The 26,870-nt window shown below is 48.2% G+C and overlaps 1 protein-coding gene across 2 annotated transcripts; it reads right to left on the bottom strand.

Annotated features, from left to right (window-relative positions):
- On the bottom strand, window positions 1-26,825 carry nol9 (nucleolar protein 9). Of its 2 annotated transcripts, none has more exons than XM_085967163.1 (13): window positions 26,688-26,825; window positions 25,127-25,767; window positions 24,581-24,800; window positions 22,815-22,945; window positions 21,791-21,935; window positions 21,159-21,255; window positions 19,701-19,798; window positions 17,551-17,712; window positions 15,391-15,703; window positions 9,554-9,665; window positions 2,808-2,985; window positions 1,653-1,786; window positions 1-422 (listed from the first exon to the last, which is right to left on the bottom strand). In XM_085967163.1, exons 2-13 carry the CDS (start codon window positions 25,739-25,741, stop codon window positions 300-302), a joined length of 2,328 nt encoding a protein of 775 aa, XP_085823289.1. In that variant the 5' UTR covers window positions 25,742-25,767; window positions 26,688-26,825; the 3' UTR covers window positions 1-299. The 2 variants fall into 2 exon arrangements, with proteins under 2 accessions (XP_085823289.1, XP_085823288.1); XM_085967162.1 differs by having other exon boundaries at window positions 25,127-25,770.
- Between the last annotated feature and the right edge of the window lie 45 nt (window positions 26,826-26,870).

Below are 26,870 nucleotides of genomic sequence, written 5' to 3' on the forward strand. Positions count from 1 at the left end.
TAGGAATGCCAAGTGATCCTTTATTTACAACAAATGCTCAGTATCAAACTTTAAAACAAAGATTTCTCATTCAGGTCTGGACTAAGCAACAGTCTAAGGCTGGAGAAGTGGGGGGCGCGAAAGGGAAGGGGGCCAAAAACAAACATTAAAAAGGGTCTGCAGACCCTTATACTTTACCCCTCAAACCCCCATGTATTAAACCCTAACGCTGCAATAGGGCACAGTGCCCATTAACCCCCATTACCAAGCGCTGCCCATATACCCTCCCCTATTATTTAAACATGAGGTGTTCGCCCCAATTAAGCAGCAGATTTAAGATGCTCCCGCCTCCTCAGCGGTTTACAAACTTTAATTTTTCCAGCTCCAGAAAGACTGAAGGAATAGTTGGACGTTAGGTACGGCACCTCTCCCGTCACTCCAGGCTGAAAGGGAAACAAAAACAGTCAGCAACAGCGGGGAATCTCCTGGGTAATCATTTCCAGGCTCCAGACAGTTCTAGGTCTCTGTTCCACAATGCGGGAGATGGAACGATGGCTCACTGTCACCGGAACCCCTACTTCCTGGTTTACTTCAGCTTCTCTCCCACTCTTCTCAATCACCTGACCCTTCATTGGATTAAAGTAGCTGGGGGCTAACCCAAAGCAGAAACGATAAACTGCCCTCACCAGAGACAGTGATCGTGCCCGTCAGAGTCAAAAAGCCCAGCGACACGTCCCGCCTAGACTCAGACATGAAGAATTGCCCATTAGACGATGTACCAGATAGCGGCAGGAAACTATGGAACCCGTATCCAAGGAGTGTTTTGTAGAGGTGTACAAGATAGTTATGGGAATGGAAAAGATTAATCTGGAATATTACTTTAGATTTTGAGAGGGCAAGAGGGTCACAAGGTTTAAACAAGTAAAAGGCAAATTTAAGACTGATAGCAGGAAGTTCTCCAGAGAGAAACCAACACAGGGAATGGACTCCCAGATAAAGCAGAGGAGCCAAAAACCCTGCAATAATTTCAGAAACAATTGGATGCTGCAATGGGGGGATATCTGGATGGGTGAATGACCACCCTCAGAAAACTGGTGCTGATTCCTACACACTCCGCAACTGTTCTGTTTGTAGCTGCGACAGACCTGGACTGATCGCTCTGCGGTTCCCTGTACTCACTGCTCCTGGCTGGCAGTCTGGTAACCGAGGACAAGCCCCAGTGCTGTGGCGTGCTCCACTCTCCTGCGGTGCTGCAACCCTTCTATTTGTGGACTTTGTTTTTCCCTCTCGTGCTCTCCCCTCCTTCTCCCCCCATGAAACAGGAAATATCTTTTGTTATACTGTGAAGGACCATATAACTCCGTAATATAAACAGCAGTAGCAAGCAGTGAGTTAGATACATTTGAAGCACATGCACATCTAGCAAACAGACACCTTGCAGCAACCCCAGAGTGAAGAGTTACAAGCAGTCAGTCCCATCCAATACCTGCACCCAACCAAATATGCTATTGCCCCAGCCAACCCTACCCAAATACAACAGCACCCCGTTACCCCCGTACAGATATACCATCACCCATTTAATGCACCAATACCCGACCCATTACACCCCTTCGACATGTGCCACCAGAACCCCTAGCATGTACCCACCCAGCTTCCCCAGGCCTCCGTCTTACCTGGTTCCTGAAGAGTGAATGGGGGGTGGCGACTGCTCCTATCAGCAAGCAGTTAACCTGCTTTAGCTTGGCCACAGGAACTGGGGTTAGTATGTAATACAATCTCTTTTCCAGGTTAATCCCACGAATGATTCCTATGGAGAAAGGGTCTAAAATTAGTCCCAAATACAGAACATCCAGATACCCTAGAGTAAAGTGCCTGTGGCAGTCACTTGCTCAATACTGTCCACTTTACTGTGGCTTTGCGTAGAGACCATTGGAGCCCGGTCCACACATGACCAGAGCGACACCCCCACACAGCTGGATTGTCCTGGAGACAAACATCCAGCCTTCAGGCAGGCCTCGGCATGAGATTTAGAGCCACACCAGGGGCAGTTTTGTGCTATGGGGCAGCACCTACTGGGAAGTGGGTTGAAACTGCTCCCAACTCATTTCACGTAGGACCCCGCAAGCAGGAGAGGGAGAGGGGGAGAGAGAGAGAGAGAGAGAGAGAGAGAGAGAGAGCGGAGACAAACATCCCACTGGAATTCTCTCCCTAAACCTCCCTGCCTCTCTTTCCTCCTTTAAGACACCCATCAAAACCTACCACTTTGACCAAGCTTTTGGTCCTCTGCCCTAATTTCTCCTTATGTGGCTCCGTGCCAAATTTTTTGTCTTATAATACTCCTGTGAAGTGCCTTGGGACGTTTTACTACGTCAAAGACGCTATATAAATACAAGTTATTGTTGCTGGTCGGAGCAGGATTTAGAAGGCAATGTCAGTCTAACAGCACTCATTGTAACAAGCTTGTACAGCAGCTTGGCTCAGTTGATAGCCCCCTTGCCTGAAGCCCCACTCCAGAGACTTGAGCGCATAATGACTGCACTTCAAAAGTAATTCGGTGATCTGGACACCGCCATGGCCTGTGCGAGCAAGTGACACGTTTGTGATGTCTGAACACAAGTGACCATCGAGTGTGTCAGAGATGCCCAGTCCATGAATCAGAAAGCATTCACTGATACCATATGTGCACAACTGATGCTTATTCTGCACCTCGGCTCCATAAAATTACTCACCCTCCACCCCATACACTGGCGACATAAGGGGATTGGGCTGCAGGAGCGCATTTCTGACCCGCAGCATGTGAACTGGTGCAAGTCTCTCTCAACACTTACCAACACCAAAACAGTCACACATTGGAGCCCGCGGGAGTAACACAGGCCCGCCTTCATGGGAGCCGACACCATCTGGTATTCTACACAGTCCAACCAAACTGGCATTGGCTGCGTACAAGATGTGGCTGGGAGTCACATTACAGTGTAACACGTGCAGAGCGACTGCACCAAACGGCACCTGGAAAACAAAATGCAGCCATTTTCAGAAAATGGACGACTGGCACCCAACACTACCCGCACAGCGCCCGACGTCACCCGCACCCACAGCCTGACATCCAATACTACGCACACCTGGAACCCAACACTACCCATTCGGCACAGGACCCAATATGATTCCTGTGGTGTATGTAACCTGTTCCACCTTAAGAGAACTACTTTAAGAGATGTACTACTTTCTCTTGGCTGCTGTATACTGTAATACTGGTGGTGACCACACCGGTATATAAGTGTTGTGTAAGGATTTGCTGGGCAGTTCAGCCCTGACCTCCGAATAGTAAAGACCTGTTAAAAGTTATTCTTGTTGTCTGTGTCCAGTGATTGATCCTAAACATAACTGGGACACACAGACCCAACACTGGCGACGAGTCCGATCTTACCCTGCGGCAGTTTTACATCCAAGGCAGCTTCGTCCTCAGAACGGGCGTCGAGAAGAGGCATCCGCCCTCATCATCCTGCTGAGCACCATCGCACGGGAGGCATCGAGAACCCGGGTTAAAAAGAAAAAGAATTCTGACCACGAAGCCCTCCATCAGCGACAGGCAGTGATCATCCCTTCTACCACGGTGGTGGGTAAGCCGATCAGCGACACGAGCAGAAAGTCGGCCGCGTTGGCTGTGGAGTAGGGGAGGGAAAACGGAGGAATAAGGGCGGAGAGCTCGACCACGGCCGATAGAAAGGGCCGGGCTGCAATCGAGGCCGAGAGGCGCAGCGACTGGGGCAGCTTAAGGCACGAGAGCCGCGGAGAACTCAAACGCAGCCGGTGTAAAGGACCGGGCTGCAAGCGGGGCTGCGAGGGAAGAAGACGAGCGCGGGAAAGACCGCCAAGCGCGGGAAGCCGCCATTTTAGTAGGCGGGGGAAGAAGACAAGCGCGGGAAGCCGCCATTTTGAGAAAAAGAAAAATTTAAAAAAAAAAAAAAAATTTTGCAAGGATGCCTAAACATGGGAGCATTAATGCCTTTGACAGCGATATCGAAGATTGGACCACGTATGTAGAACGCATGGAAGTGTATTGTAAAGCAAATAAGGTACCAAATGATGAGAAAGCACTAACCTTATTAAGCTCAATGGGTGCGAAAACATACGGGCTATTGAAGCACCTTCTATCACCAAATAAACTGGTGGATCAGACTTCCACGAATATTGTTACTGTCCTGAAAGATCATTTAAACCCCACGCCGCTGAGGATAGCGGAACGATTTAAATTTTACAGAAGAACGCAGTTGAAAGACGAAAGCAACGCTGAATTTTTAATTGAACTGCGTAAGCTAGCAAAGTACTGTCAGTTTGGAACAGGACTAGCAGATGCGCTGAGAGATAAATTTGTGTGTGGATTGTTAAAAGAAGGAACACAAAAGCGACTGCTTGAGGAGAATGAGCTTACGCTTGATAAAGCTGTCACTATTGCAGCATCGCACGAAGCCGCAGCGAGAGGCACTGCGGAAATGCAGCTACGGTCACCGGAACTCTGCACCAATCAAATGGTCGTGGGTACAGTAAAATGTTATCGTTGTGGAAAGACAACGCACGATCAGAACCAGTGCTGGTTCAAAAATCAGGAATGCAGAAAATGTGGCAGGCTTGGTCGCATAGCTAAAGTATGCCGGTCAGGAAAGAAGACCAGCAACAAAAAGTCACTGCAGGAAAAGTACAGAAAGGTACACAAGGTGACAGAGAACAGTTCGAACGAACAGAAGTCAGATTCAGACTCCAGCAATAATGAACTGGGTAGTCTAAGAGTACACAATGTTGGTAAGGAAGCAGACCTCCAAACAATTTGGGTCACACTTCAGATAGCAGGAGTCCAAGTGAAGATGGAATTGGACACTGGATCGGCATTGACGGTCATGAATAAGAAAGATTACAAAAGGTTATTCCCACATATTCCCCTACGGGATACGGAGATTGTATTGAAAACATACACGGGGCAAAGAGTATACCCCATCGGGAAGATAGAGGTAAAGGTGGTCCACAAGGGCAAAGAAAGCCGAGGAATGGACTTATATGTGCTACCTGAGGGAGGTCCACCACTACTGGGACGGGAGTGGATTAGGAAAATAAATATGGACTGGCATTCCTTAAAAGCACTAACAGTAGATTCCGGTACAAAAGATGTCAAACCTAAACGATTGTCCAGAATATTGGACGATGCTAAAGAGGTGTTCCAACAGGGACTGGGAACACTGAGAGGAATTACGGCAAACATCAAGGTTGAAGAACATGCAAACCCGAAATTTTTCAAAGCCAGACCGGTACCTTATGCAATACGACCTGCTGTGGAAGCTGAGCTGGAAGGGCTAGAACGTTCAGGAGTACTGTCTAAGGTAGACTGGAGTGAGTGGGCCACGCCCATTGTCCCCGTCATGAAGCGTTCATCGAGCAACAAGCCGGGGGAACCGGGGAAGGTTCGCATCTGTGGAGATTTCAAGATCACTGTTAATCCGGTGCTTCACACGGTGCAGTATCCGCTTCCGCGGATTGAGAATATCTTCGCTTCGTTGTCTGGCGGGAAACACTTCACCAAGATAGACCTGGCGCAGGCGTACTTACAGATGGAAGTTGAGGAAGAGTCACGCCAGTATCTCACGATCAACACGCATAGAGGCTTGTACCGGTATAATAGACTGGTTTTTGGAGTGGCATCGGCTCCAGCAATTTGGCAGAGGGCCATGGAGCAGGTATTACAGGGAATTCCAGGTACACAATGTTACTTGGACGATATTCTGATTACAGGAGATGATGACGAGGAACACCTTGCAAACTTGGAACTGGTGCTCACCAGATTGAAAGAATATGGTCTTCGAGTTAATCGCCAGAAATGTGAATTCTTTCAGAAGCGGATCTCGTACTGTGGTCATGTCATTGACCAGGAGGGGCTTCATAAGTCTCCTGACAAGATCGAAGCTGTTGTGAAGGCTCCCGCTCCGGATAATGTATCCCAATTGAGGTCGTTTCTAGGGTTGATTAACTATTACCATAAGTTTCTGCCAAATTTATCCACGGTGCTGCACCCGCTGAACGCTCTTTTGCAGAAGGGAGTACCATGGAAGTGGAGCGAGGACTGTAAGAGGGCCTTTCGCGAAAGCAAGGCATTGATCACCTCAGAGGAAGTGTTGGCTCACTTCAACCCAACGCTGCCTATTCGTTTGGCTTGTGATGCTTCTCCATATGGTATTGGGGCAGTACTCTCACACAAGTTGCCAAATGGCCAGGAGAGGCCAGTTGCGTTCGCATCCAGATCATTGACCTCCACTGAGCGCAACTATGCTCAGATAGATAGGGAGGCTCTCAGCCTTGTGTGGGGAGTAAAGAAGTTTAATCATTACCTGCAGGGCCAAAAGTTTACGCTTCTGACAGACCACCAGCCGTTGGTATCCATTTTTAACCCTAAGAAGGGTGTTTCGGTGATGACAGCACAGAGACTCCAGAGATGGTCCCTTTTCCTAGGGGCACATCAATATCAGATAGAATTCAAAGGTACAAAGCAGCATGGTAATGCTGATGGGCTGTCGAACCTGCCACTACCTACAGAGGAGGAGGCACCGACGGTTGACCCTGTTGAGTTATTTCACTCGACCATCATCGAATGTTTACCAGTCACCAATGCAAGTATTGAAAGAGAAACCAGGAACGACCCGACACTGTCCAGGGTCTACGAAGTGACAGTGAAGGGATGGCCAGCACATGGTGATCCACTGTTACCGGCATTCTCAGCAAGACGAGAACAGCTGTCCGTCTGTCAAGGAACATTGATGTATGGAACAAGGGTGATTATTCCTCCTAAGTTAAGAGAGAGAGTTCTAAAGGAACTGCATGAAGGTCATCTGGGGGGAGTCAAGATGAAAAGCCTTGCTAGGGCTTATGTGTGGTGGCCGGTTATCGACCAACAGATAGAGGAGCTGACGAAAAGCTGCTCAGGGTGCCAAAAAGTGCAAAATGCACCTCCGATTGCGCCGCTGCATCCATGGGAATGGCCTTCAACCCCATGGCAACGTGTACATATTGACTTTGCTGGTCCTTTCATGGACTCCATGTTTTTAATTGCGGTGGACGCACATTCAAAAGATGTGCGGGTTAGGTTGATTGGCTATGATTAATTGACCCTTAGTGTTAGGGGGATTAAATACGTGGGGTTACGGGGATAGGGTGGGATATGTGTTGGTGTAGGGGTTACGGGGATCGGGTGGGATATATGTCGGTGCAGGCTTGATGGGCCGAAATGGCCTCTATCTGCACTGTGGGGTTTCTGTGATTCTGTGATTCTAAATGGCCAGAAGTGATTAAGATGACTACCACTACCTCGGAAAAGACGATCGTGGTGTTAAGAACGATATTTGCAAGAAATGGATTGCCAGAACAAATATGTTCAGACAACGGACTGCAGTTCGTGTCAGAAGAATTCCAGAGATTCATGAAGAAGAATGGGGTGAAACATTATACCTCTGCCCCATATCATCCGGCTACAAACGGGTTGGCCGAGAGATTTGTACAAACGTTCAAAAAAGCGATAAAGGCCATGAGCGAAGATCAGATTCCACTACAACACAAGGTGGACAAATTCCTACTGGCATATCGAAACGCCACCCATGCAGTGACAAACCAAAGTCCTGCCATGATGTTCTATAACAGGAGGTTGCGGTCCAGGTTGGACTTGTTAAAACCAAATGTGCGGAGGGAAGTTGAAAACAAACAGTTCCAGCATATAAATAACAAGACCACTCGGAGTTTCGAAATAGGACAACCAGTGTTAGCCCGGGATTATAAAAACGAGAAATGGCAATCTGGAACAATTCGGGCCAGACAAGGACCCCTGATGTACACGGTAGATGTTGGTGAAAATGTAATACGGCGTCATGCTGACCAACTGGTAGAATCGAGAACAAGGGTCGAACCCATGGTTACGGCAGAGACAACCGTGGAAGAAGTTAGTGAACCTGAAGCATCTACCTCAGAAGTGAATATACCTGATGATGATGTCCAATCCATAAGAGACCAACTAGATGAGTCACCCCAACAACGAGAATCAGAGACCCCTGAAAGGCGTTATCCAACTCGAATCAGGAGGCCTCCTCAGAGACGGAATCTTTGAACTGTTTTGCATGAAGTTGTATATATGTTATTATGTTGTTAAATGGGGATATAACTGTTAAGCTAAAAAGGGAGGATTGTGGTGTATGTAACCTGTTCCACCTTAAGAGAACTACTCTAAGAGATGTACTACTTTCTCTTGGCTGCTGTATACTGTAATACCGGTGGTGACCACACCGGTATATAAGTGTTGTGTAAGGATTTGCTGGGCAGTTCAGCCCTGACCTCCGAATAGTAAAGACCTGTTAAAAGTTATTCTTGTTGTCTGTGTCCAGTGATTGATCCTAAACATAACTGGGACACACAGACCCAACAATTCCCAAAACTACCCCCATGGCATGGCACCGAACACTACCTGCAAATTAAAGGAAAACCAACCCAAATCACCATGCTAAAAATGTATTGACTCCACCGTAGTTTAATTTTATTTACTGATGGCCTTATCTAGACAGCAATGCTCCAGACTGTCTAAAATGCTGTACCCCATTCTCTCCCCCTCTAATACTCAGATATGTAGCTCCCTCAATCGCAAGATTAGACAATGTTAGTTCATTGATGGTAATGCCCCAACCCTCAGAACCCATGTACCAGTCCTGCCCTAACAAATCCCACTATGGCCTCCACCTCTCAAAGCCTTTCGTCTCTCACTAGCCTGATGGACGGTGAACTAGTTACAAGGAGATACTAGAGGACAAATTCTACAGGACCAGAGGAGAAAGAGGAGATTTAGGAGTGTTTTTTTAAAAAATATTATGAGTGAATAGAGTAAGACTACGTGCGCAATGTATTCAGTGGTCAGTTTTCTCAGGTGAACAGCAGCCAAACTAGAGGGTCTTAAATGGACCACTCCAGGAGGCCACACAAAAGATTTTTTTTTTGCTTATCTTAATGTAAAGACAGGAAGAATAGGCTCTTGGCACCACGTTAAAACCGTGGCCTGCCGCCGGCCATTGCTCATCCCTCCTCCCATCCCCGTCACCCAGGATTCACCAGAGGCTCGAACCTGGGGCAGAGATTAGCGCCCACAGCTCGCCCACATTTTCCTATTGAGGCTGGCGGACCAATTTGCCACGATTCTACCGCCAACATCATTGGGCATGAGCAGAGTGTGCGGCACCTGGATCGCGCCCCAAGTCGGGAACGATCAAATTTCTAGACCGTGATGTCATGTCCACTGCCCTGGACTGCCTGCTGATGGAATGACTGGCTCATCTGAGACTTAGAATGCTGGGTGTCCAAGAGGGGAGCAGCCAGACTAAAAGTTGTCCTACAAAAGGCAGGAGAGTTAACCTCAATTTCCATGGAAAGTGCGAGCTGTACTAAACTGCGCTACACAAAGGAAGCGCAGGGGAACGCCCATGCTGTGGATCACACAGTAAATCTTCAAACGCTCAGCGAACAGAAATAACCAGAGGTGAATTTGTAAAGGAGTGCCAGTTACCTGATAGGGCAGCATGCTGTGCAAGGACAAGGGCCGCCTAATGTCTGATGGCTGTAGGTGGCTGAAAGAACCCAGAAGAGCCAAATCTCTCAGCACATTACTGCGGTATTTCCTGGAAAAACACAATCAGCAGCAACAAGAGGGTGTCAGGACAGCAAGATTCGGCTGTTGTTTGTATCCGTAAACACGCATCCAACACCAAGCCCCTCCGAAACCCGGCACCAATACCAATACCAGAACTGTGAGGTTATACCCAGCAGGAAAGGATGAACAGGCTGGGTCTCTTTTCTCTTGAAAAAGAGAAGGCTGAGGGGTCTTTAAAATAATGAAAGGTTTTGATAGAGTGTTTCCACTTGTGGGGAAGAACAAAACTAGAGGCCATCAATACAAGGTAGCCACGAAGGTCACAGAATCTTCAGCCGTCTCTGCCCTACTTTCTGGAGCTCCTTCCCTAAACCCCTCGCTCCCCTCCCCACTTCTCCTTCCACCTTTAAAAACCCTCCAAAGCCTTATTTTGATAAAGTGGATAGAGAGAGAATGTTTCCACTTGTGGGGAAGAGCATAACTAGAGGCCATCAATAGAAGATAGTCACCAAGAAATCCAACAGGGAATTCAGAAAAAACTTCTTTACCCAGAGAGTGGCGAGAATGCGGAACTTGTTACCACAGGAAGTAGTTGAGGCGAATAGTATAAATGCATTTAAGGGGAGGCTAGACAAGCATATGAGGGAGAAGGGAATAGAGGGTTACGCTAACAGAGAATGAGGAAGGATGGGAGGAGGCTCGCATGGAGCATAAACACCGGCATGGACTGGTTAAGCCGAATGGTCTGTTTCTGTGCTGTATATTCTATGTATTTCTCTGTAAGCCCCCGCCCCACTGTACACGGCACCGAGCTGCCGCTTCCCCGTACTCACACGTGTGCACATGTGCAGGCACAGACAAAACTCTCAGCCTTTTCCATTGCTCACAGACATGGAAGGGGCGGGGGCAGGTAAGTGATTGGTGGTGAGTATTTCTCTATTTTTTAAACTTTAACTCTGTGGTTTATAGTTGCTAAGGTCTTTCTGGTGTAGCGGGGACTGTTGGTAAACCACACAAGCGCCCTAGAGTTTATCTTTAATGGGTGGTAGTGAATTAATTTAAATTAATTAAAGGGTAAGTCATGTCAGGACAGCCCAGCCCCGTGTTATGCTCCTCTTGCTCTATGTGGGAATTCAGGGACGCTGCCTGTGTCCCTGACGACCACGTGTGCCAGAAATGCATCCAGCTGCAGCTACTAGCAGACCGCATTGCGGCGCTGGAGCTGCGGATGGATGGGCTTTGGAGCATTCACGATGCTGAGAGGGTCGTGGATAACACATTTAGTGAGTTGGTCACACCGCAGGTAAGGGCTGCACAGGCAGAAGGGAAATGGGTGACCATCAGGCAGAGCAGTAGAGGCAGGCAGGTAGTGCAGGGGACCCCGTGGCCATCCCCCTCTCAAATAGGTATACCGATTTGGATACTGTTGAGGGGATGACTTACCAGAGGAAGGCAGCAGCAGCCAACTTCCTGGCACCAGGGGTGCTTCTGCTGCTCAGGAAGGGGAAAAAGAGTGGGAGAGCAATAGTGGTAGGGGGTTCTGTCGTAAGGGGAACAGATAGGCGTTTCTGTGGCCGTAGACGTGACTCCAGGATGGTTTGTTGCCTCCCTGGTGCCAGGGTCAAGGATGTCACTGAACGGCTGCAGGGCATTCTGAAGGGGGAACAGTCAGAGGTCGTGGTTCACATTGGGACCAATGACATGGGTAGGAAGAGGGATGAGGTCCTGCAGCAAGAATTTAGGGAGCTAGGTAGCAGATTAAAGAGCAGGACCTCAAAGGTTGTAATCTCTGGATTACTCCCGGTGCCACGTGCTAGTGAGTATAGGAATAGGAGGATAGAGCAGATGAATGCGTGGCTAAAGAGTTGGTGCAGGAGGGAGGGCTTTAGTTTCCTGGATCACTGGGCCTGCTTCTGGGGAAGGTGGGACTTGTACAAGTCAAACGGGTTGCACCTGAACCAGAACGGGACAAATATCCTTGCGGGGAGGTTTGCTAGCACTGTTCGGGGGGGTTTAAACTAAAATGGCAGGGGGTTGGGAACCTGAGCAGGGAGACAGAGGAAAGGGAAACAGGGATAAAAGCAAAAGATAGGAAGGAGAAAAACAAAAGTGCCAGTCAGAGAAATCAAGGGTTTAAATCAAACGTGGCCACAGTAAATAATAATTCTAATAGGTCTAAGAGCGTTAAAAAGACAAGCCTGAAGGCTTTGTGTCTTAATGCGAGGAGCATTTGTAATAAGGTGGATGAATTGGCTGCGCAAATAGAGGTAAACGAATATGATTTGGTTGGGATTACGGAAACGTGGCTCAAGGATGGCTAAGACTGGGAACTCAACATCCAGGGGTATTCGATATTCAGGAAAGATAGGCAAAAAGGAAAGGGAGGTGGGGTAGCATTACTGGTTAAAGAAGGGATTAATACAATTGTAATGAAGGATATGAGCTCTGATGATGTGGAATCTGTATGGGTAGAATTGAGAAATACTAAGGGGAAAAAAAGATTAGTGGGAGTGGTATATAGACCTCCAAACAGTAAGGCGGAGGTTGGGGATGGCATTAAAAGGGAAATTAAAGAAGCGTGCAATAAGGGCACAGCAGTCATCATGGGTGACTTTAATCTACATATCACAGAAGAATCACAGAAACCCCACAGTGCAGATAGAGGTCATTTCGGCCCATCGAGCCTGCACCGACACATATCCCACCCGATCCCCGTAACCCCTACACCAACACATATCCCACCCTATCCCCGTAACCCCACGTATTTAATCCCCCTAACACTAAGGGTCAATTTATCATAGCCAATCAACCTAACCCACACATCTTTGGACTGTGGGAGGAAACCAGAGCACCCGGAGGAAACCCACGCAAACACAGGGAGAATGTGCAAACTCCACACAGACAGTCACCCGAGGCCGGATTTGAACCCAGGTCCCTGGCGCTGTGAGGCAACAGTGCTAACCTAATATAGATTGGGCCAACCAAATTAGTAACAATACTGTGGAGGAGGAATTCCTGGAGTGTTTACGGGATGGTTTCCTGGACCAATATGTCGAGGAACCAACCAGAGATCAGGCCATCTTAGACTGGGTATTATGTAACGAGAAAGGATTAATTAGCAATCTTGTTGTACGAGGCCCCTTGGGTCGGAGCGATCATAATATGATCGAATTCTTCATTAAGATGGAGAATGAAGTAGTTGACTCGGAGACTAGGGTCCTCAATTTAAATAAAGGAAACTACGATGGTCTGAGGAGCGAGTTGGGTAGGATTGATTGGGGAATGGCACTCAAAGGGTTGATGGTGGATAGGCAATGGCAAACATTCAAAGACCGAATGGATGAGCTACAGAATTTGTTCATCCCAGTTTGGCATAAAAATAAAACAAAAAAGGTGACTCAATCGTGGCTAACCAGGGAAATTAGGGATAGCATAAGGACATATAAATTGGCCAGAAAAAGCAATAATCCTGAGGATTGGGAGCAGTTTAGGATTCAACAAAGGAGGACAAAGGGATTAATTAAGAAAGGGAAAATAGAATATGAGAGTAAGCTAGCAGGGAACATAAAAACTGACTGTAAAAGCTTTTATAGATATGTGAAGAGAAAAAGATTGAAGTCAAGCGTAGGTCCCTTGCAGTCAGAATCAGGGGAATTTATAATGGGGAACAAAGAAATGGCAGACCAACTAAATACATACTTTGGTTCTGTATTCACAAAGGAGGACACAAATAACCTCCCCGAGATGCCGGGGAACATAGGGTCTGATGAAAGGGTGGAACTGAAAGAAATCAGTATTTGTAGGGAAATGGTGTTCGGAAAATTGATGGGACTGAAGGCCGATAAATCCCCAGGGCCTGATAATCTACATCCCAGGGTACTTAAGGAAGTGGCACTAGAAACAGCAGATGCATTGCTGGTCATCTTCCAGAACTCGATAGACTCTGGAACAGTACCCATGGATTAGAGGGTAGCTAATGTTACCCCACTATTCAAAAAAGGTGGTAGAGAAAAAGCAGGGAATTATAGACCGGTAAGTCGGACATCGGTAGTGGGGAAAATGCTGGAGTCCATTATAAAAGATGTAATAGCAGAGCACTTGGAAAGCAGTGACAGGATCGGACAAAGTCAACATGGATTTACAAAAGGTAAATCATGCTTGACTAATCTACTGGAATTTTTTGAGGATGTAACTGGTAAAATAGATAAGGGAGAACCAGTGGATGTGGTGTATTTGGACTTTCAGAAGGCTTTTGATAAGGTCCCACATAAGAGATTAGCGTGCAAAATTAAGGCACATGGGATTGGGGGCAAGGGATTGACTTGGATAGAGAACTGGTTGGCGGACAGAAAGCAAAGAGTTGGAATAAACGGGTCGTTTTCCGAGTGGCAGGCAGTGACTAGTGGGGTACCGCAAGGATCGGTCCTAGGACCCCAGCTGTTCACAATATATATTAATGATCTGAACGAGGGAATTGGATGTAATATCTCCAAATTTGCAGACGACACAAAGCTGGGTGGGAGGATAAGCTGTGAGGAGGATGTCGTGAAACTCCAGTATGATTTGGACAGGTTGGGTTATTGGGCAGAAACATGGCAAATGCACTATAATGTGGATAAATGTGAGGTTATCCACTTTGGTGGCAAAAACAGGAAGGCAGATTATTATTTGAATGGCAATAGATTGGGAGAAGGGGAAGTGCAAAGAGACCTGGGTGTTCTTGTGCACCAGTCGCTGAAGGTAAGCATGCAGGTGCAGCAGGCGGTTAAGAAGGCAAATGGTATGTTGGCCTTCGTAGCAAGAGGGTTCGAGTACAGGAACAAGGGTGTCTTGCTGCAGTTGTACAGGGCCTTGGTGAGACCACACCTTGAGTAGTGTGTGCAGTTTTGGTCGCCTTACCTGAGGAAGGACGTTCTTGCCATGGAAGGAGTGCAGCGAAGATTCACCAGGCTGATACCTGGGATGGCAGGAATGACGTTATGAGGAGAGATTGTGTCGATTGGGCTTATACTCACTTGAGTTTAGAAGATTGAGAGGGGATCTCATTGAAACCTATAAAATTCTGTCAGGCCTGGACAGACTAGATGCAGGAAGGATGTTTCTGATGGCCGGGAAGTCCAGAACCAGGGGTCATAGTCTAAGGTTAAGGGGTAAGCCATTTAGGACTGAAATGAGGAGGAATTTCTTCACCCAGAGAGTGGTGAACCTGTGGAATTCTCTGCCACAGAGGGCGGTGGAGGCCAGTTCATTAAATATATTCAAGAAAGAGTTGGATATATTTCTTAAGGCTAAAGGGATATGGGGAGAAGGCAGGGACAGGGTACTGAATTTGGATGATCAGCCATGATCTCATTGAATGGCGGAGCAGGCTCGAAGGGCCGAATGGCCTACTCCTGCTCCTATCTTCTATGTTTCTATCAAATAACACAAATATACTGTATGTCCAAGTCGGGATGGAGAGAGAGACTTGGAGGGGAGGAACTTGGAGGTGGTGGTGTTCCCATGTACTTGCTGCCCTTGTCCTTTTAGGTGGTAGGGGTCGCAGGTTTGGAATGTGCTGACAAAGAAGCCTTGGCGAGTTGCTGCAGTGCATCCTGTAGATGGTACACACTGCAGCTACAGTGCGCTAGTGGTGGAGGGAGTGGATGTTTAAGTTAAATATTCTGCTTTATTGCAGAAGAATTGCTTGTATTCCTCTGAAGGGGGTTTGAGTACATTAACACAAGATAACTAACTCAGTTTTTTATACTTACAAACAGCTTGCATCTCCCGCTCCAGGAAACTCAGACTGAATGCGCATCAGCCTGTGCCCCTGGAGCCCTGCATGCAGATTCAGAACTTCCTCCTGCTCCTCCTCCTCCTCCGATGACAATGACGATGAGTTGAAGGGCATCCTGAGATCCACAGGCTTTTGGTGCTTTCCCTTGGTGTGCCACCCAGCCGTTGTCTGCACGAACGTGGGTGTGAAAGCCGGAGAATCCTGGCTCCCCTCGGCGGTGCTGAACTGCACCACGTGTGTTGGGGCCAAGAGTCGAATCAGGTCAACCAAAATCGACAAACCGAACCCTATCAGGAAGAAATGGGGGGGGGGGGGGGGGGGGAATGAAAGATCAGATAGATTTGCGACGGCCACGAGCACCAGGCGGACTTCACCCCTCAAGGGGACAAGACTACTAGGGTGGGGCTAGTTCTGCTCAGTGTCTAGAGTTTCAACAAAATAAAACGACTTAGAAAAAAAAAATTCTAAGCCACTTCAGAGGGCATTAAGGGTCAACCACGCAGTGTGGGACTGGAGTCACATGCGATACGCGATTTGCACGTGACACATGATGGTAGGTGTAACAGTTGAAGTGAAGCCGAACACTCTCTCCAATAATACAACTCAACTCCATATCACAATTATCACCTAGATTTACCAAGGGGACTCAGCAAGGGCTAATATGTCCTTTAAATTCATTTGTTGTCAAAAGTTATATCAAAATTAAATTTAACAAAAAATGAAAAAAAGCAGCAGCTTGATCACAAGATGTCCCTGAATTCAGAACATTTTTCGAACACATCCTCAGAGTAATTTTAAAATGGAGGCGGAAAGTGTCCAGCTCGGCAAGAAGGGCTTGCAGCAGTGGCAGGAGCTCCAGAGACCACGGGGGGGTTAGGACTTAATGACAGGTAATCACGAGGTGCGAACAGCTGCTTGAATCGCCCGACATAGTCGGCACGCTTAATATGGTTTGTAATTCACGCCTATGGGAATAGCAATGGTCAGTACCATTTGCCCAATATAGGCGGCTATCTGGGATAAACAGGGATGGTGTAAGTGGTGGAGACTGTACCACATTTAACGAGTTTAGTTTTGCAACTTGCCACGGTGGGATCTGAACTCGTGACCTTTGAGTTGTTAGTCCAGTGCCAGAACCTCTACACTACAGTACCCTTTCCAGAAGGAAACAAGGACTCACAGTGCCACACAGCAGCACTTTGCTGTTTGCATCTTGCAATTATCACCTTGCCAAGAAATTGCAGAAAATTAAACCTCCAAACAGGATACAGTTTAGGTGCCCGCAAGTAAACCCAAACTCGCTTCCAGGTGTCCGGACCAGGAGCCTTCAGTGCAGAATCCAAAGCTCCACACACCCCTTCCCCCAACTCTCACAGCCTCCGAAGATTATCACACCCCCATGGCCCCATACCCAATGTGGCCCCTACCTCTGGTCTCCTCAGTAGGCAATTCACCCACTGCTTCTGTCATTGCATTGCCCCCCCACCCCCTTATTTTCCATATGCAATCAAGATGGGTCCAAAATGACTCTCCAGACCCTGTGCAGCAGCAGACTCAGTGATCTGCTACCCGAGCCTGGTCTCTATTACTCCAGGGCACGGCTAATGACTGACAGCTTCTCTGGCTCACTGATGGAACCTGGAGGGGTAGACCAGTCACTGTGGGCTGGGCTTCATCCCAATTAGCCTCAGATAACCCTGCAAGTTAATGTACCCATGGGTAGGGTGGTGGACAAGCAGGGGGGGAGCTACTGCAGTTAACCTCCAGCAATGTCCCTCCACACAGTTGGGAGGTCCCCAAGTCTTGGGTTTGCCAACCTGTGCTTAATCTCTCTGGACTTGGGCAAGTGGTATGTATCCCTGGAGGGTGTATGCACTCCATATCGGGCACAGAGACTCTACAAGGAGAGTGCGCATTACATAACAGGCACACAGGTGGGGAAAATCAGCTTCCACACGAAGAATGTCCACTTTATGCGGTAGTGGAGGGCACCGGTACCCATGGAACCTGTACCCCAGCACGAGTCAGTACCCTCGGGGAGGAGGGAAGACAATCGATGGGAGGAAAATAATCAAAGCAAAAACGAAAATCCATCACTAATGCTCCTTATATTTCACTGGAGCTTTAATCTGACCTTTGAACCAGCCCATGGTGTTTATGACCAGTGGCCTTTCCTTCTTGTATTCCGCGTATAGATACTTCACAGCTTCTACGTATCGATCCATCTCCCGCTCACAGGACACATCACCGTAATACACCATCTTACGGGGCTCAGACTGGTGCATGTAAGGAGGGGCTGTAAAAAAGACAGAGCAAAGGAGTTAATAGAGCGCGAGAGGGGACGCTCAGTTGATGAGAGAGAGAGAGAGAGAGAGGGACACACACACAGAGAGTTAATCATGGATTTGTGAAAGGTAGGCCGTGACTGATTGAATTTTTTGAAGAGGTGACTAAAGTAGTGGACGGGGATGTTATTTGTATGGACTTCCAGAAGGCATTTGATAAAGTCCCACATAAGAGACTGTTATCTGAGGTAGAAGCTCACAGAATTGAGGGCAAATTATTGACCTGGTTAGGAAATTGGCTGAGTGACAGGAGACAGAGAGTATGGATAATGGGCAGGTACTCAAATTGGCAGGGTGTGACTCGTGATGTCCCGCAGGAATCGGTGTTGGGGCCTCAACTATTCACAATATTTATTAACAACTTAGATGATGCCATATAAAGTCATATGTCCGAATTTGCCGATGACACAAAGGTAGGCGGCATTGTAGGCAGTGTAGATGAAAGCATAAAATTACAAAGGGATATTGATGGATTAAGTGAATGGGCAAAACTGTGGCAAATAGATTTTAATGTAAGCAAATGTGAGGTCATCCACTTTGGACCCAAAAGGGATAGAGCAGGGTACTTTCTAAATGGTGAAAAGCTAAAAACAGTGGATGTCCAAAGAAACTTGGAGGTTCAAGATCATTAAAATGTCATGAACAGGTACAGAAAATAATCAAAAAGTTTAATTGAATGATGGCCTTTATAGTTAGAGGACTAGAGTACAAGCTGTAGACCACACCTGGAGTACTGTGAACAGTTCTGGGTACCACACCTTTGGAAGGATATACTGGCCTGGGAGGGAGTGCAGCGTAGGTTTACCGGAATGATACCCGGATTTCAAGGGTTAAGTTATGAGGAGCAATTACACAAGTTAGGGATGTGTTCCCTAGAATTTTCAAGGTTAAGGGGTGATTTGATCGAAGTTTTCAGGATATTAAGGGGAACAGATGGGGCTGATGGAGACAAATTATTTCCGTTGGTTGGGGATTCTAGGGCTAGGGGGCATAGTACAAAAATTAGATCCAGACCTTTCAGGGTGGAAGAAGTTTGGAACTCTCTTCTGCAAACTGCAATTGATGCTAGATCAGTTGTTAATTTTAAATCGGAGATTGATAGCTTTTTGTTAACCACAGGTATTAAGAGATATGGGCCAAAGGCAGGTATATGGAGTTAGATCACAGATCAGCCATGATCTCATTGAATGGCAGTACAAGCTCGAGCGGCTGAATGGCCTCCTCCTGTTCCTATGGGCGGGGGGAGTGCGCGCGCAACAGGGGGAGCCGGGAGCCTAGCTTTATTTTTGATGCATCTATTCTCAGACACCTCAAAAATAAAGCTAGGCTCCCGGTCGTTGCAGTGATGCTACTTGGTCGAGGAGTTACCTTCTCAGTTGTGTGGCAGCCAGTGGCTCAGTGAGTAGCTCTCTCACCTCGGAGTCAGAAGGTTGTGGGTTCAAGTTCCGCTCCAGAGACTTGAGCACAAAAAACTAGGCTGACACTTTAGTCCAGTACTGAGGGAGTGCTGCACTGTCAGAGGTACCATCTTTTGGATGAGATGTTAAACCGAGGCCCTGTCTGCTCTCTCAGGTGGACGGAAAAGATCCCATGGCACTATTTTGAAGAGGAGCAGGGGAGTTATCGCTGGTGTCCTGGCCAATATTTATCCCTCAATCAACATCTAAAACAGATTACCTGGTCATTATCACATTGCTATTTCTGGGAGTTTGCTGTGCGCAAACTGGCTGCCGTGTTTCCTACATTACAAAAAAATGTACTTCATTGGCTGTAAGGTGCTTTGGGACGCCCGGTGGTCGTGAAAGGCGCTATATAAATACAAGTCTTTCTTTCTTCCTTAATGTGTAACCTCATTATGCTCTATTTGTGACTGATGCACCAACATTCTCAGTACACCGCACAGCCTACCTGCCTCTATACTGCTCCTTCGTCTACTTACTGAGAATGGGCTCAGTCACCATGTGTAGCGCTATGCAGCCAGGGGGACTGAACTCCGTCTGACCCAAGTCGAGCTCCAGAAAGTCCACACATGGAATACTATGGGAGAGAGGAGTCACTCGTTATTAGGTTGTGATAACATTTCACAGATAGGACTTAAACCAGCAGGAAGATAAAAATCATAAAAAGGGCAACAGCTTTTTGGGTTTTAGAAGGTGGGAATAGAGTACAAAAGTAAGTAAGTAATGATAAATTTATACAAAACATTGGTAAGGCCACAGTTTGAGACTGTGTGCAGTTTTGGGCTCCCCATTATAGAATAGACATTAAACCCATAGAGAGCGCACAGTGTAGATTCTCCAGGATGATGTCAGGGATGGGAAACTATAGTTATGAGGAGGCACTTGAGATACTGGGGCTATTACCACTGGAGCAGAGAAGACTAAATGGAGATTTAAAAGGTTTTAAAAATTAGGACTTTTTTGATAGTTTGAACAGGGAACGTATTCCCTCTGGTTGAGGTGTCAGTGATGAGGTGGTCATCAATTTAAACTCGTCACTAACAGAGTGAGGAGACAAATTAGGAGAAATTTCTTTACATCGACGATTGTTGGAACATGGAATGCTTCGCCACAGGTAGTGGCTAAGGCATTTTTTAAGGGAAAATTGAATAAATATTTGAAGATACAGGGTCATAGGGAGAGCAGGGCAGTGGGATTAGTTTGGGAATAATATAGGGTTATAGGGAGAGAGAGATTAGTTTTGGATTGCTGTAAAGAGCATGCACAGGTATGATGGACCAAATGCTGCCTTCTCTGCTGGAAACTTCTATGGAGCCCGAACTTATCCTCACGTGCACTTTCCAGCAGGAATGACGGAATGGTGCTCAGGAGCAGGAATCACGGAATGGTGCTCAGGAGCAGGAATCACGGAATGGTGCTCAGGAGCAGGAATCACGGAATGGTGCTCAGGAGCAGGAATCACGGAATGGTGCTCAGGAGCAGGAATCACGGAATGGTGCTCAGGAGCAGGAATCACGGAATGGTGCTCAGGAGCAGGAATCACGGAATGGTGCTCAGGAGCAGGAATCCTGGCTTGTTTTGTCACCTCCTTGGCTCAGGAGCTCCGGGGCCAATTGTAGCACCTGATCTGCTGCCCCAGCTAACTCTGTACAGATCAGGGACTGAACCTGGGAGCTGCTGGTCTGTGGGGTTCAGCTCCACACCTGGCATTGCAGTTACCCACTCAGCATCATCCTATTCCTGAATACCCAGGACTTTAACAATCAGCAACATGAGACAGATTACCAACTTATGGGGACTAAAGCATAGGTTGGCTCTATTACCCTTTGGTGATGCAGTGCGCCCAAAAAGGTCAAATTCTAAACTCGGGACACTGCAAGTGCTCGCTGGTCATTGAAGGGTTAAAGACAGGGATTTTAAGACTTTTGAAAACTTACTGGTTCAGAAGCGAGTTCATGAGATGTCTGTTGAAGGTTGACTTCCCAACATTCTTCCCTCCGCATACCAGGATGATGGGACATCCATCCTCATCTTCTACAATCAAACCAAAAGGTTTGCAGAGACATAAGATAATTTCTCAACAAGACCAGAGACTTATTGTATTAACATGTACCTGCGCCGGCAGTCAGTCCACTCCCCCTCACCCCACAACGGTAGTCGGGCCAGCACCTCCCCCCACCCCCCTCCCCCCGGCAGACAGTCCGCTCCCCCTCGCCCCGCAATAGTAGTCGGGCCTATCCCCCCCCACCCCACCCCCGGCAGACAGTCCGCTCCCCCTCGCCCTGCAACGGTAGTCGGGCCTGTCCCCCCCCCACCCCCCCAATTTCAGCACCAGGGTCAGGACAATAGAATGGCACAGGTGTACAATTTGTAAAGTTTGTCCAATTGTGAAAAATACCCAGTAATGCACGTCTGGAGTTAAAGTGCGTGCGTGCCATGGTGAATGATTGGGTAAAACCGGGACACAAATCGTCCAATGGGCAAGGGCAACAGCTGCACCATTCAGTGTTTCAAATGTGTCTTGTACCAAAATCATTCTTCCCTCTAAATCTTGTCTCTAACAGCTCACCCAGACATGTTTTTGTGAGTTCCTGCACAGTAGCCATCCAGCTCTCCGACATATTCATCCCCTGATCATCGGGGAGAGGAACCACCCCAACAGAGGTCAAAGCTGAGCATTCAAGGAATGGAACTTTTCCAGAATTCATCCTTTTCTGAAAAGGTGAGAAACAAAAAAAAATTAACTTCACCGTACAATTTGTATTGGAAATGTCGAACTGTGCAGAGAGATGGAGCGATAACAGGGGCGGGGGACTGGCTATTGATGGCAAACTACTACAAGGCAGATCATCAGACTACAACCGAGATGCTCAATACTGAACAAATGGACAGGTGGCTCACTGCACTTTTGGCAGATTTGGTGGTGTGGTGCCCAAAATTGCCCAAGTGTCCAGGTGATCTTTGACTAGCATCAAATCCCAGCACAACCTCTTAATACTTGCATCTCCTGGCTGTAAAGCGCTTTGGGACATCCTGAGGTCGTGAAAGGCGCCATATAAATGCAAGTTTTTTTAAATGCAAGTTACTTCTTTGTTTAATCAGTGCTAGACTTCATTTAGCATTTCCCACCCAATTGCATATCCAATCAAAATGTCTCTGTAAATCTTTTGCTGTATCCTGTCTCTACTGGTCAATAACATTATGGAGAAGTTGGACATGCTTTCAATTAGTTTTGGTATCTAGTTGTTGCAGGACTCCACTCTGATCCTCAATCTGATATTACACATCTCACAAGCACTTTGTTTCCTATTTTCTATCAACTTTTGATCCAGTACACATCCTACCCCTGACGCCTGTGGGTTGGAGTTTAATTACAAACACTGGTTAGTGATCAGAAGCCCTGGCCAGTTTCTACCCATCTAGCCCAGCAGGACTGAGATCTACTAACTTGGCGCAGACCAGAGACTGAAACTGCCTCAGTGCCACAGAGAGACTAACAATGCTCACATCCTGACACACACACACACACACACTCTCTGTAAAGTCCAGAAAGCACGCTCAGTATATGCCCCGATATCTCCTGAATAACTCACCGAATGCAAAGCAAAGACTTCCCTGTACTCTGGGAAGTTAGAGAGAAAAACAGTGCTTGGGGTGTCGAGACGCTCGAAGAGCAGGACTGAGCAAGAAGAGGTCACCTCCTTCATCAAAGTGTGTCTTTGAGCTGCAATGAAGAGGCACAGAGATTAGGAGTGTGACTTCAGCACAGAAAGCTCCCTCTACACTGTCCCATCAAACACTCCCAGGGCAGGTACAGCACGGGTTAGATACAGAGTAAAGCTCCGTCTACACTGTCCCATCAAACACTCCCAGGGCAGGTACAGCATGGGTTAGATACAGAGTAAAACTCCCTCTACATTGTCCCATCAAACACTCCCAGGGCAGGTACAGCATGGGTTAGATACAGAGTAAAGCTCCCTCTACACTGTCCCATCAAACACTCCCAGCGCAGGTACAGCATGGGTTAGATACAGAGTAAAACTCCCTCTACATAGCCCCAATAACTCTTCTGAACTTCCCAGAAGAATTCAGACCCTCCAGCAGCTCTACTTCTGGCACCAGCCATTCTGTGGCCTTCTTTGGGACACTGACAGCTTTGGGTGGCAATCACTCATGTGGAGCATAAATGCTGGCATAGGCCAGTTGGGCCGAATGGCCGGTTTCAGTGATGTAGATTCCATGTAACTTCTGAGTTGTGGGCAGTTTTATGCTGTAGATTCATAAGCACCCAAACTCATCAGATTTGCAACCCTTATAGTCAGCAGTGGGGAGTCTTTCATCCCATCAATGTGAATATGAGCCAGGGCAGCGTTCAAACACAGTTATCTCCTGTTCGGATATCTGCTCATGCCCAACTCCAAACCCTATTTACTGAATCATAGAAACATAAGTAGGCCATTTAGCCCCTCGAGCCTGATCCGCCATTTAATGAGATCATGGCTGATCTGTGACCTAACTCCTTATACCCGCCTTTGCCCCATATTCCTTAATACCCTTGGTTAACAAAAATCTATCAATCTTAGATTTTAAATTAACAATTGACCTCACATCAATTGCCGTTTGCGGAAGAGAGTTCCAAACTTCTACCACCCTTTGCGTGTAGAAGTGTTTCCTAACTTCGCTCCTGAAAGGCCTGGCTCTAATTTTTAGACTATGCCCTCTAGCCCTAAATTCCCCAACCAGCGGAAATAGTCTCTCTCTATTTACCTTATCAGTTCCCCTTAATATCTTGAAAACTTCGATCAAATCACCCTGAACCTTCTAAATTCCAATGAATACAACCCAAGTTTGTGTAATCTCTCCTGGTAATTTAACACTTGGAATCATTCTGGTAAACCTAAGCTGCACTCCCGCCAAGGCCAATATACCCTTCCTAAGGTGTGGTGCCCAGAACTGCTCACGGAACTCCAGGTATGGTCTAACCAGGGCTTTGTATAGCTGTAGCATAACTTCTCCCCCCTTGTATTCTAGTTCCCTAGAATTAGCCATTTTGATAATTTTCTGTGCCTGTCCATGACATTTTAACAATCTATGTACATAGACACCCCCGCCCCCCCCCCCCATCTATTAATATCACACTGTAATTTTATGCTTCCATCTATATTTATAAAATGGGGCAGCTATAACAGTGAACAGGGGAGCCCAGTCTGTCCTCAATGTGGATCATGTGGTGACCACTGATAATGGCCGCGGCCATTACACTGGTCACCAGCCTCCTGCCACACTGACCAGGTGCGATGTATATATGAAGTATCCCAGTCTGGGGGCCCGTTTCTCTCAGTGGATGCCAGACCCTCACCTGCAGCTACGTGTTGTCGGAGAACCGCCTTCACCTCCATTTTCATCTCCCGCTTGGTGCAGCCTGGTTTACAGTGAGGCAGTGCCTCGATGCTCAGGGCAGCGTGTGTCGGTAAGGAGTATAGGGGGTATGCAGGCTGTCCCTGTCCAACTGTAAATCCCAACACCTGGACACTCCCGTACAGACACTTCATGCGACACCTTCCTCGGAATGTCAGCCTCTGCAGAAAAAGTAGTGACAAGGAACACTGTAAAAACCACAATAAAATTTTGAACAAGGAATCCATGGTTGTATTGCCTTCCAAAAGTCAATGTCTGGGCTCACACTGGAAGAACAGCACCTTCAGGAGAGATGGGGACATAAACCCCAGTGAGAGTCAGCACCTTCAGGAGAGGAGGGGACCTGACCCCCAGTGAGAGTCAGCACTTTCAGGAGAGGAGAGGAGGGGACCTGAACCCCAGTGAGAGTCAGCACCTTCAGGAGAGGTGGAGGAGGAGGAGGAGAAGGAGAAAGACGACCGCTGAAAAATGAAGCAATTTCTCCTACCTGTGAAGGGGACATGAGGACGACACTCTGTTCTTTCCCAGTGTTCACTGCAGTGAGACATAGCCTTGCACTGGCTCCAGGGGAAGCAGCGTCATTGTCAATTAAATCTTGAGACGATTCACCATTGAGCATCCCGTTAAGCGCAAACGAGTCTGCATGCAAATGCCGATACTCTGATTCACCGTCTGTCTCCGCAGCTCCGCAGGCCCGCTCTTTCCGAGTCCTGCTTTTCTTAAGTGAATCATTGACCTGTCCCCCGGTTTTACGAGGCGGGGGTTCAGTATTATTTTCTTCTTCCTCCTCCTCCTCCTCCTGATCGTCGTCTTCCTCCTCATCCTGTTCAGCAGCGTTTGATCTCAGAGTCTCATTTTCTTCACACATCTCCTCTGCACTTTCCCAAACGGCGGCGTTCTTTGCACTGTGTCTGTGCCGCGGTCTCTTCACTCCCCGGCGATAGGGGGCAAGCAGGCAGCAGCGCCGTGTGAGAACGCTCAGCTGCTTGGCCCCCGACACATCAGTCAGCACCAACATGGCCTTGCGCTTCCACCTGCGGCGCCGAGCTGCCGTGGGAACAGTCTGCTTCGGGCACGCTGCTCCTGGATTACTGACCCTCATCTTCTGTTAGTCTCAGCGCAATCCAGCTGCTTAAGAGAAATAATATTAAAATCAGTCACTTCTACAACTGGATGATAAGGCTTGCCAAGCCCCTACCAAAATAATCAATGGGCCTGATCGATATATGTTACAGAATGATTCCACGGATATTCCGAGGACCAGCAAAACAGCACTCCCCATCCATAATTCCCAAAACATTCGGGTTTCAGGCGGTCTTTTTCCCCCACTGGTTAATGTGCTCAGTTAACCCCATCTGAGCCCCAGCCCATCCCGAACCCAGCCCCCAAAACCTCCCCGGTTACCCCCCTCTCTGTGCCCCCCCAAACGGGTTACCCCCCTCTCTGTGCCCCCCCCACCGGGTTACCCCCCTCTCTGTGCCCCCCCCAACCGGGTTACTCCCCTCTCTGTGCCCCCCCCAAACGGGTTACTCCCCTCTCTGTGCCCCCCCCCAACCGGGTTACTCCCCTCTCTGTGCCCCCCCCAACCGGGTTACTCCCCTCTCTGTGCCCCCCCCAACCGGGTTACTCCCCTCTCTGTGCCCCCCCCCACCGGGTTACCCCCCTCTCTGTGCCCCCCCCACCAGGTTACCCCCCTCTCTGTGCCCCCCCCAAAGGGTTACCCCCCTCTCTGTGCCCCCCCCACCGGGTTACCCCCCTCTCTGTGCCCCCCCCAAAGGGTTACCCCCCTCTCTGTGCCCCCCCAAAAGGTTACCCCCTCACTGTGCCCCCCCCAAACTGGGTTACTCCCCTCTCTGTGCCCTCCCCCCCCACTGGGTTACTCCCCTCTCTGTGCCCCCCCCCACTGGGTTACTCCCCTCTCTGTGCCCCCCCCAAACCGGGTTACCCCCTCTCTGTGCCCCCCCCCTACGGGTTAGCCCCTCTCTGTGGCCCCGGCCCCCACCCACGGGTTACCTCCCTCCCTCTCTCACCCTAACCCCACGCGTTACCCGTGTGCGGGGCTCCCGCCTCCGTCACTCCCGCTCCCCGACTGGCCAACAACAAGCGGCACAGAAGCAGCCACACTATCCAAGCCCGGTCTCGGCCTCTGACTGGCCCTGGCTCACGGCAGCTTCACAAACGGTGCGGGCCGAGCGGGGCTGGGTGGCCGATCGACACCGCTCCCAGGGTTG

This window comes from Somniosus microcephalus, chromosome 25 (assembly GCF_052327205.1).
Source record: "Somniosus microcephalus isolate GS21.2 chromosome 25, FLI_Smic_1.0, whole genome shotgun sequence".
NCBI classification, from domain to species: domain Eukaryota; kingdom Metazoa; phylum Chordata; class Chondrichthyes; order Squaliformes; family Somniosidae; genus Somniosus; species Somniosus microcephalus.